The following is a 12,043-nucleotide window of genomic DNA, read 5'->3' on the forward strand; positions in this document are numbered from 1 at the left end:
TAACTCAACCCTTCTTGATTTCTTGCTAACTTGATCACCAGAGGATCTTGATCTTGGAATCCCTCCCAAATTTGAGATTTTTTTGCATGAAACAGCAGGGAGATCATTCTTGAGATACGAATATGGGGATGAAGTAAACCATTTTATCTACACATACCTTCAAGATGACCATATGAACAGCCACTAGTACCGAAAATTGAAAGTGGATCCTTCAAAGTATTTATTTCCTATAGTAACATGCAGTACATTTTTGAACGGTTGAGATAGTGCAACATCTACAAAACAGGAAAATCTAATCGTTTAAATTTCAATGACATTTTTTCTTTCTCATAATTTTGAAAAGATTACGATCTTTTATTTGAGGTTCACAAAATACTAGAAAGTAAAATAGAAAATGTGATTGCACATTGGTTGAGCAAGTAATTTTGATCTCATACTCGACCCTTCTGATATTTTCCCAAAAATATTTATATTTCACAACTTTATTATTTAAGAATATATTTTTTAGTAAATTAATGTTAATATTGCTAACTTGATCTTACGGCAAAACTAACCTTTTAAACAAAAGAAACTCATTTAAACTATAAATAAATAAATAAATAAATAAATAAATAAATAAATAATAAAAAAATCCTCGAAAAAGATTTCAAGAAACTCCTTGAAAATCCTGCTCCAACCAGATACCCCAACATACAACAAAAGGGGTTACAGTCCATATTATTCTTTTCTTGTAGCGAGATGTATTTCAAACTCAATGAGATCTTAGAAGGAACTTTTGGACCCCAAATAGCAATGTTAGAGTACAAAGAACTAGTTTTTAAAAAAATTATGAGCATTAAGCATTAGTATTTCATACTTTGTTATCTCTAAACTTAAAATAACCACAATTCAAGAAGATAAAAATATTAAAATGTAGACACATTAGATTTGTACTGATGGGGAGAAGAAGTTGAGATCAGCAAAAAAGACTCCACTCCCTATAAGTACAATTCACTAAAATTATCATGAAGTAGTAAGCTTTCATTGATTTTGCTTAGTCATAACAATGTCAGGGGAGGGGGACAACATTTTTTAATTTTCCCGTGGTGGGTAAGCTGACGATCAACATTTTGTTATCAAAACTGAGACTGAAGAACTGCCCTCTACACTTCATTTTGCATCGTACCCTCTTCAAGTATCTTCCTTATATTTACTTTGGATTTAGGAGATGAAATGCTCATTCTACATAATAGGGAGTGATCTCTCTAGTGTGAAGTAAGCTTACCTCGAAACAGCCACTCTCATTGTCCATCAGAAATGTACCTTTTTAATAGATGATGAAGAAGAAGAAGAATATCTGATTGGCCGTCTCTCTAATTTGATGCCTTCGATAACTCAATGTCCTTTACGAGTTCGGAAATGCTGTCAGGGATAGAGTTTGAATTGCCCAACCTGACTTACTTCACTGCACTAAAAACCGATTGGCCCGACACCTAAATGGTACAAGTCATATGGGAAAATCAATTACGTAGTTTGCACAAAAATATAGCTGACTCTAGTTATTTGAAGGACATGAAACTATTTCCTGCCACTATGTGAAAACTGAAAATTTTGACAAGAAAATTCGACGGGCCAAAGCCCACAAATTTTTAGAAACTGAATTTCGACACCCCATGGCTGTTGAAAATTTTTACGTTCCCTAATTCGACGACTTAGAGCCATCAAATTTCTCCCATCCTCCATTAATTTGACGGTTTCGGTCCATAGAAAAGAAAAATTAACAATGAAAGATTCGACTGCCTTGGGCCGTCAAAGGCTTTTTTTCACGTTGTGCACAGTGGTAGATGTTGCTAGTTAAAGAAAGCCAAAGATACATATACATACAAAATGAAAGTAGCATTTGCATCCCTATATACATCATGTATGCTTCTTTATTTACATATGTAATGGTAAAATATTTTATTTGATAAGAACCACCAATTTATAAATTCTCTCTTTTCAATAAAGTAAAAGAAATTCTGCTTCAAGTTAAATAAAAATGTGAATAAATGGAATCAGCACTGGTGAAAATTGACCCCAAAAAAAATGAGTAAGAACAGTATGTGGGATGAGAGTTACTATTGCCACAGCAACTTTTACTAATGCCACACCAACTGTGTACAATTCTTTGGTAATTTACATAGGAAGTGGTGTGGCATTATTAAAATTTGGTGTGGTAATAGCAGCTCTCATGTGTGATACACCTCAAACTTTCAATTTCAACTAGTAAAGAGAAGAGAAGAGAATAAAACCTCATCTTGTGCCACAAACCATTGATCCTCAAATGGAAAATGAACAAAGCTCTTAATTGTGAGAACGGTTTTTGTCATTCTCAAGCTCAGCTTTGTAATGAGTGGTAATTCAATCAACAAAGAGGAGTGGGCAAGCTCACTTGACTGGGCTCTGTTACTGTTTTGATGAATGGATGATGCTCGTATGGGAAAGCTGACCACCTAATTTGATAGCATAGTTTGCCAATTCTTTTCTTTCTTAAATGGGTTAATTCTAAAATTTTCTCACGCATTTTGATTTCAGTATCCATAGCAATGCTTGAACTAATAATAAAGGTATTATTAGTTATTTACTAGTTGGGTTACAAAATATAAGCCATGAACCATATTAATTTTCTGAATTATCTATGGATATGGTTGATGGGCAGTTATGTGCATTTGCATTTATGAAAAAACATGTATCAATGTGACAAAGAGGGAGTACCTGAGCTTGGCATCGGCTTTCTCATAGGCATCGGCCTTCTCCTAGGCATAGGTATAGGCTCTAATTCCTTGATATCAACAACTACCAAATCAGATGTGAGAAAGGTCTTAGCAACCGACGCAGCATTCTCCAAGCAACATCTAACCACCTGCACCAGTGTGTGATGGAGAATCCTGAGCCCAACTTAACGAAAACCAAAATCATTGGTTCCTAAACAAGTTATATGTCTAGCATCAGTTAACAAATATTTGAAACTAAGCCTAACATAATGGACAGTAAATTCTAATACTTAGGAGGGAACAAGAAATTATTTTTGATGACACATTGTAATGTCAAATGACAATAGTTAGCATGTTATAGGTTACCTTAATCGTTGTTTAGAATTATTTTCTATGTGCCATTTATGTCATCTTAATACAACTCCATTTATCCGAATATTATTCGAATAATATGGTTTTATGAATTGTTATACATGTAGTACTACATCTTTCAACATTATCGTATAGCTCCATGGAGGAGCCAGCATATTGGGTTTACATCCGATACCTTGTTTCTGTGTCCCAAACCTAAATATTTGCATACCTAAATGTCCGCATACCTCCACTCTTAGGTGTGTCATACCCTAGTAAGCCGCGTGACCCTCTTATATTCATAGTTCTCCCCTTCTCCAAAAGATCGGTCTTTTGGAGTAGCTGGTTGTTAACATGGTATCAAAGCGCTAAGTCCATATAGGTCACGCGTTAGAATCTTTCCACCCTTATGGGTGAGGGGGAGTGTTGAGTGTATATTTTCCTCCACTTTTGGTGTGTCATACTCCAGTAAGCCCCGTGACGCTCTTATACTCATCATATAATCCATTAGGAATCCTATTATCATATAAAAAATACTTTAATTTATTTAAAATATTATGCCAACTCTATGACTTCTTTTTTTTTGGGTCATGCAGAATTTGACACTCCGTATAAGATGTCGAACTCTGACATGCATACTTGTATCCATGCAATGCTTCGATGATACCTTTGATGGATCCATGATTCCTGCAGACATCAAGTCCTCATAACAGTCTTTTGCTGCATTGTATCCATACCTTACATCATCATTAGATAGAACCTGAAGGATGAAACAGAACATTTTGCATTATTTAGTTGCACTGTAACAAACAAGTCTATCTATTTTTTTCAATTCGGATTTTTGCATTAATATGCAAACCTTCTCTATTACAACACTTCCATTTGCACCTGCATTTTTGGCTATGAGTCTTGAAGGATATGTTAAAGCCCTCTTGAAAATATCGGCTCCAATCTGCAAAAGTATTTTCAGAGATAAGGCCATGATCTTCAAAAATACCAAGAGCAAAACATTGATATATAACAAAGAAAAGAATAAGTAAAGATACAAATTAGTGAGAAAAAATCACAATAACACAATCGCACAAACAAACAAGGATTTATGTGGTTTGGCAGTGTGCCTATGAACAGAAAAAGAACAATCACTATTTTCTCTCATTAGTTTTATAGCCCTAGAGATCTCTATTTATATAACCGAGTTACAAAAACAAGTAAAACTCCCCAAAACAGAAACCCCCAAAAATAAAGAACCCCTTAAGAAAATATTACACAATTGCCTTTTCATACTCCATAAAAAATTCGGAACGGGGGCTCTGCCCCCCGGAGCTCTGCGTAGCACAACAGAATACAAGACATTTACACAACAATTAGTTTGACTATATTAAGATATATTTAAACAAAAATAACTAAGAAATAAATAGATACGAAGGCAACACGTCCAAGGGAACATTTTCTATACAGATGAAAATGTAAAATTGTTTAGTTTAGTAGTTATCTATATAAAAATATGTAACATTCAGATTCAAAGAAGGCAACTATAAATATTGCGCATTTAATTGAATTAAATACAGTCTTGTGTAACCATGGTAGGAGAAAAAGATGATTAAAAAATAGTGGATTCTTGCAGTTAAGAGATTCTCTTATTTTTCATGCAGGGAAAGGGGGGGGGAGCGTCCAAAGTAAGACTTTCAACCAATGAAAATTTCAAATTCTCATAAACTTTAACAAGTTGAAAGTGACTAGTTTCAGATTCAAAATCATGATTAAGTAGTACTAGAACAAACAAATTACATGACAAATTAAACAATAGTAACAAAACGATTCTTCAATTCTTGAGGATTTATTTCATGTAGAGATCTAGTGAAGTTACATAAATTTTAAAGTTGAAGAGGAAATGGAGTTATGCCTTTTGTTCTTCATTGTCCAAATATTCCTTGATGCCATCCACCTTTAGAGATAGTCTCAATAGGCTACAACCACCACCTACAACAACACCTTCCTCAATAGCTGCCTGTAACATAAAAAATTAGAAAATTTTAATATTAAGGACTACTAATTTAAGCAACGAATGTTGAGTTTAATCCCACATCGGCCACTCATTGCCTTGTCTCTTTCCTTGTAAGCTCCTGGGCCTCTCCACTCATTTCCAATTGGTTTTGAGTTGGACCCCAAACTTATCAACGAAAACCATCAAGATGAGCAATTAGTCACCTTAGTCGCATTCAAAGCATCTTCAATCCTCAGCTGTTTATCCTTCAATTCAACTTCTGTTTGGGCTCCTACCTACCAATCCATTGAAAAAATAAAATATATATAGGATCTCATGGACATCCCAAACTTCATAAATTCCATTTTTTTTTTTTTTCCTTTTAGCACATAAAACACCTGAAGAATAGCGATTCCACCGCTTAGCCTTGCTATTCTTTCGTTCAGAATTTTCTTTTGAAAATTTTCTTCCAAGTTCTGCAAAACAACCCATCAACTCTTTTAGTTGCGATAAGAAGGCTGAACATATATTTGAAATTCTCAACAACTCAGCAGAAATTTAATTCATAAATATGCTCACCGGTTTCACATTGTATATAGGGTTGACAAATGTAATTTGAAATAGGCCTTTGACTAATAAGCTGAAGAAAGATACTCTGGCTAATGAATCTCATGGACATAGTCTGAGATATGGATAATTACCAAGTTTTGCAATCAACGTCGTCTCGAAAAAATATTTCTTAGAAAGAATTTCTCGTATGGTTTGTGGAGCTTGATGGTACTGGTCAGCAAGGAGTACTGTTAATCAAACCACACGTCCCGCCAGTCGAGCTCGGTGTTGAGGGGGTTCGGGGGCAGATCCCCCCAAAAGAAATTTCCCAAGGTATTTTCGTAATTTCACTGGTATTATGTAAAACCCTAGTTAGGTTCTCTTGGGGGTATATATATATATATATATTTTCGGTGAAAGGGTGTAATTTGTAACTGCGATTTTTCTCTTCATAGTGGAATTGGTGTGATCCGTGGACATACCTCAATCTTGATGGAACCACATAAAATCTTTGTGTTTGCGTGTGTGATTGCATCTTGTTTTGTTCTTTTTTCGTTCTCCATCATTCCTGTTTTCTTAACATTTCTCAGGGAAACAAATTGGATGTAGAATAAAAAAATGGGGATGTTGACTACATTTAAGTATCCATGAGCAAGAAAATTACTACCAAATGTTCATAAATGATTTGGTAGTAGGTACCAATCGGACAAGTAGAGTCGGTATTAGCAACTAAAAACATGAATATTGAATAACAGAACACTGGAAATGCATTTCATAACCAGTACAAGAAACAGTTTGCACACCTCAACAAGACTTCGGATCTGAGCAACCCTTTTGTTAACAGCTGGTTGGGTACTCCCATCTGTAACTATCAACGTAGAATCTTTAGTTATCACCACCTTTGTCGCGGTGCCTAATACCTCATTTCCAACCTTTTCTAGTGTTAAACCCATCTCATCTCTAACTACAGTAGCTGCAAAACAATGGAGAATTTAGCATATAAGACTTGCCCGTGCATCTATGAACATGAATATCAAAAAAGAACAAGAAATCTTTTTTTTTCTCTATCCATAGTCATACAGATAGAATGCTTATCATTATTCATGAACTAATGACTAATAATAAATTATACATATAGAATGTCTAATTCTTTTTCGTAATCAAAAGATATGGGTAACTAATTGTGAAACGTTGAACTACTCGAATGTATCAACAGAATCATTTGATTATTTCGGCTAATGATTCTAACCAAAATCCATATGTTGGGCACAAGAATAATTTTGATTTTCAGTATCTCAATTTCAATTCAAACATGGGTTTGATTCACACTCCATGTTTTGAGAAATATTTACCATCCGAAAAGAGGAAAAAAAGGAGTCTTTATACGAAGAAATGCGTTGAGAAACGGCAGATGTATAGAACCTTTCATTGAAATAGTGTTTCTCAAATCGCTCAAAATGGAATCGATTCCAAACATATATGCCATGGTTTCTTACTTTGACAAGGTACAAATATCTAAATTTCACCCTATTAGATACTTTTTCAGACCTATTGCCAATATGACTATTAAGGCAAAGTTCACATTTGTAGTTCTCATTGAAACTCTGAAGACATTTAAAGATCTATCATTTATTTACCAATTCCTTACCTCCAGTCAAGATGGCAATGTCATCTAAATAGTGGCTCTTGCGCTCTCCAAAGGCAGGAGCTTTAATAGCAACCGCCTTCAGTACACCTCTGAGTTTGTTCCTAATCACTGGAGCCAAGGCTTCTTGTTCAATCCCCTCTGCAATTATCACAATTGGGTATTTTCCCTTGACGGCACCATCCAATATTTTGAACATCTCCTTCGGGTCCGTTATTTTTTTGTCAACCAAAAGCAACTGCAACCAAAAAATTTCAAGCCCTCTAATTACTCCATAATACAACATACCATGTTATTATAATACTTGCAAACTTACTTTGCAGTTGTGGTATTCCACTAACATCTTTTTTCGATCAGTAACAAAGTAAGGAGACAAGTATCCACGATCGAACTGCATTCCTTCTACAATCTGCATTGTGTTCTCTGTAGATTTTCCTTTCTCAATCGTAACTACACCCATCCTACCGACTTGTCGTAGAGCATCCGCAATCATGTTTCCTACAACATAATCGTTCCCAGCACTAACTGCAGCAACATCTGCAAGTTCATGATCCTCAACCTACAAGAAGTGAAATCTCGGGCAGATTATTTCTTAGTGGCAAAATCGACCCAGAAAATTGAAGAAAAAAAAAATTCTTAGTTGCATGAACTGGGAAGGATATTATTATTGATTCTTGGAATGGGGAACAAATGCTCAAATTTTAGCACTTGAATCCTTGGCTGGCATCAATTAAATCATAAAATCTCTTATTGCAACATAGGCTTCTAACAAATGATATTAGCTTTATGATCCAATAGAAAACACAGAAGTAAAGATGGTTCAGTTTGAAACATACAGCTCTAGACATCAACTTGAGTTCAGAAACAAGGGCCTTTGCAGTCTTCTCAATCCCGCGTGATATCTGAATAGGATTCAATCCTGCTGGAATAACCTATAAAATGAATATGAACTTAAATGCAAAATAACAAACAGAACCACATAGCAAGAAATAAACTGTCCGAATGCAAGTAAATCTACTTAAGTTTCTTTGAGCTTTTTTGACACCAATGTGAAATTAGAACAAATATATCATGTGTTCCGGGGACGACTTGAACCCGAAAAAACCCACTAACACTGTACTTGACAAATGGTGCAATGCATAGTGGGTCTGGCTCTTAGCCCAATTAAAACAAAAAACAAGACAATAAGAAACATTTTTTTTATCGATAGGTAGTAAGACATGTGCCACTTAAAGTACAGCTCCAATTCATACCTTCATACCCTCAGCAATTAGACCTTGAGCAAGAACAACAGAAGTGGTGGAACCATCACCAGCAAGATCGTTAGTTTTAGCACCAGCTAGCCTCACTAATTTCGCTCCAACATTCTCCAAGGGGTCCTCCAATTCAATCTTGATATATCCAAATTAAAATCTAATTAATAGGGAACTTATCTAAAAAAATTGCAGATTTTGGCTTTGTCTACCCACACAAACAAATGTATCTTAATACGTTAAGAAGAACACCAAATTCAACCTTCTAAGGTCCAAACAAAGGCACCAAAAATTTTATTTCTTAAACAGAACACAATACAAGAAAAAGAACGGTTCCTTGCTGTTAAACAATTGTTTCTTAAGTTCAAATTTTGCAACCAAGCTAAAACCACATGAACAAAAAATCATGGATGTCGATGAACACCTATTATCTACTTCAAGATTTTCCAAATTAACTATTACAATAACCACATTAACAAAGTAAAGGGAAAAAAAAAAAATCAAGACCACCCATTTCTAAGAAAAAATGAAAAACCCAAATCAGTACCTTCTAATTGAACTTTACCAAGCCAAATATAATCCACAATTTTATTTTTTTTTTCTATTTTTATTAGAAGGAAAATAAATCCATCAACAAAAAATATATATATATATACCATCAAAAGAATAAACTCATAATTATCATTTTTTACAACACAGTCAGTTTCTTCTCCAACTGATACATCATATACCCAAATAAATCCTAATCTAAACTGAAAAAAAAAAAAAACATTTATTAGAAATTGAGAAAAAAAAAAAATGAAAGAAAACCCACTAGTACCAAATAAAGAAAGAAAATTGTTGACTGGAATCCCAAGGTTACCTCCTTAAGGACAGTCTCACCATCATTGACAATCTTTGGAGGACCATATTTGTTCTGCAACACAACATTCCTTCCCTTTGGACCCAAAGTCACCCCAACTAAGTCTGCTACTATATCAACTCCAGCCTACATCAATCAAACAAACAAATCATGAAAATCTTCTTCACTAAATACAAAAATTGACTGAAATTTTAAAGACCCATCACAAATTATGACCTGAAGTCTCTTTGTGGTTGAACCATCATGGTTAAAGTGTAGCTCTTTAGCCATGGCTCTGATACTTAAAGGTCTTCTTCTAGTTGAAGTTAGCAGTGTTGGATTGGAAAAAGAGAGAGGTGTTGGTGGACATAAACATGCCATTGTTGGTTATGTTTCAGTTGCTGATGAAATGTGCCAAATATCTTATATCTATTATAGATAATTAGATATAGATAGATAGCAAAACGGTTTTAAAACTCGTCCGAGTCAGAGACGATTCCGGGTTATTCGACCCGTCCCAGTTAATTAACAGACCGGGTTTGAATTTGTTTTTTAGCCCAATTAATGTGATCTGTTTAAGGCCCGACCCAAGTCCGGTCTATTGAATCCGAACGGGTCAATTCATAACTAGCATTAGTCCAAGCCGGATCGGGTCTTTGCCAGGTCCGCATGATTTGAATCTATTTGTTGGTAATATGGTTCCAAAACCTTGTTCGAGACCAACTCATCTCAGTATAGTTCAGTTCACACCATCTCACGAGATAAACAAGATAACTCTCAAGAAATTTTGAAAATTTTGGCAAAGTTCATAAAACTCGATCGAGTCATTTGGGATTTTGTATTTTTTATGAAAATAACAATTTTCATAATTTAACTATTTATTAGTAAATAAAATATGGTCTTGTAATGTGAGTAATAATCTTATAATCTACCTTACTTTATAAAATAAATTTATAATTATTTATATGTAAATGTATTTTAATAAATAATTATAAACTAAGTTAATTGATTTCTCTCTTTCAAGATCTCGATCATAAATTTATAATTATTTATATGTAAATATATTTTAATAAATAATTATAAACTAAGTTAATTGAGTTCTCTCTTTCAAGATCTCGATCTCGAATTTTGCAATGCATGTGGATTATCATATTTTCCATTATATGTTGAATTCTAAAAAAAAAAAAAATTACAGCTTCCACATAGTGTTGGGTGATTGCAAGTTGAAAAACATTTTTCTTACTGCACAAAATTTGAAGGAATTTTTATTTTTATTTTTTAAAATCTTAGATTTTCTTTGAAATCTAGAAGGGTGAAATGTTGGATTGCAAATGTGGTGATCAATGTGGACACCCAATTACGCTTGGTAAGATTTCAGGTTAGTCTACTTTTACAAGTACAACCTAGTGTTTTGGATTATTAACATTAGAGAGTTGATATTGACACTCCAACTTTTACTTATTAGACATCAATTTATTAAAGGAAAAATTATCAGAAAAAATCTAATACAATAATTATTTAACAATAAAAATCAAATTTATTGAAAATTACGAGAAGGATAATAAACCGGTCATTGAATGGCCGATTTTTTTCTCTCTCTTTTTTATTTTTTAAATAAAAAAATCAAATTTTTTACAAAAGAAACGACCATTCAATGTCTGATTCTTTCTCTCTCCTCTTTCTCTTTCTCTTTTTGATTTTTAAAATAAAAAAATCGAATTTTTTAAAAAAGAAACAGCCATTCAATGTTCGATTCTCTCTCCTCTTTATCTCTCTTTTTTTTATTTTTTAAATAAAAAAAATTGAATTTTTTAAAAAGGAAATGGCCATTCAATGTCTGATTATTTCTTTATCTCTTTTTGATTTTTTAAATAATAAAAAAATTGAATTTTTAAAAAATGAAACTATCATTCAATGTCTGATTTTTTTCTCTCTCTTTTTGATTTTTAAATAAAAAAATCGAATTATTTTAAAAAGAAACGCTATTCAATGTCCGGTCCTTTCTCTCATGATCGTTTTTTTTTTCTCTCTGTTCTCCTTAAATCCGTTGACCGACCATTTAAGGGCTGAATTCTCCTTCTTACAATCCGACTGTTACCTAGTCGTTTTCTTTTTTCAATCCGACCGTTACGTAGTCATTTTTTAGCCATTTTTTTATCGTTGTTTAACCGTTATATTATATTATATTATATTTTATATATATGGGTGGGGTTCCGTAAACACATAAAGCTACAACGTTTTTGTCTTATATGGTTAAAAAAGTTCAAAATGGGCTGATTTTTTGTGAGGATGATCTCTATGGTGAAGGGATCATCCTTGCAAAAAATCATCCCATTCCAAAACTTCTAACCCCATCAAAATTGATTTACAAAAATTGGATGGTTTAAAAATTTTCAACTTGTAAACATGGGGCTAGAAGTTTCATAATGGGCTGATTTTTGGCGAGGATGATCTCCTCACCATAGAGATCATCCTCACAAAAAATCAGCCCAATCCAAACATTTTTACCCATATAAGACAAAACACGTTGTAGCTTTATGAGTAGCTTTATGTGGATACGGATCCTAATCCTATATATATATAGGGTCCCGTTCGCCACCCTTAGTTTTACCACACACTTTAACAAACGCGTTTTGTCTTACATGGGTTAGAAGTTTCGGAATGAGCTGATTTTTGGTGAGGATGATC

General features: G+C 33.7%; 1 protein-coding gene across 2 annotated transcripts; it reads right to left on the reverse strand.

Moving 5' to 3' along the window:
* Positions 1-999: 999 nt before the first annotated feature.
* Positions 1,000-9,757, reverse strand: LOC147394607 (ruBisCO large subunit-binding protein subunit beta, chloroplastic-like). 2 transcript variants are annotated; one of them, XM_086453765.1, is made up of 14 exons: positions 9,593-9,757; positions 9,377-9,502; positions 8,515-8,652; positions 8,098-8,193; positions 7,578-7,820; positions 7,265-7,499; positions 6,420-6,589; positions 5,466-5,543; positions 5,292-5,363; positions 4,987-5,091; positions 3,943-4,035; positions 3,751-3,843; positions 2,734-2,881; positions 1,000-1,472 (listed from the first exon to the last, which is right to left on the reverse strand). In XM_086453765.1, exons 1-14 carry the CDS (start codon positions 9,734-9,736, stop codon positions 1,450-1,452), a joined length of 1,764 nt encoding a protein of 587 aa, XP_086309891.1. In that variant the 5' UTR covers positions 9,737-9,757; the 3' UTR covers positions 1,000-1,449. The 2 variants fall into 2 exon arrangements, 1 of the variants encoding a protein (XP_086309891.1); XR_015181403.1 differs by lacking the exon at positions 1,000-1,472 and having other exon boundaries at positions 2,825-2,881; positions 3,972-4,035.
* Positions 9,758-12,043: the final 2,286 nt, after the last annotated feature.

Source organism: Akebia trifoliata, chromosome 9, assembly GCF_017979445.1.
Source record: "Akebia trifoliata isolate Shusen 1 chromosome 9, ASM1797944v1, whole genome shotgun sequence".
NCBI classification, from domain to species: domain Eukaryota; kingdom Viridiplantae; phylum Streptophyta; class Magnoliopsida; order Ranunculales; family Lardizabalaceae; genus Akebia; species Akebia trifoliata.

Coding starts and splice junctions, on each gene's coding strand:
- LOC147394607 (XM_086453765.1), bottom strand. CDS start 9,736: ATGGCATGTTTATGTCCACCAACACCTCTCTCTTTTTCCAATCCAACA. Junction 8,194..8,514: donor TAATTGCTGAGGGTATGAAG/GTATGAATTGGA, acceptor TTCATTTTATAG/GTTATTCCAGCAGGATTGAA. Junction 5,544..6,419: donor AGATCCGAAGTCTTGTTGAG/GTGTGCAAACTG, acceptor GTTGTTTTGCAG/AACTTGGAAGAAAATTTTCA.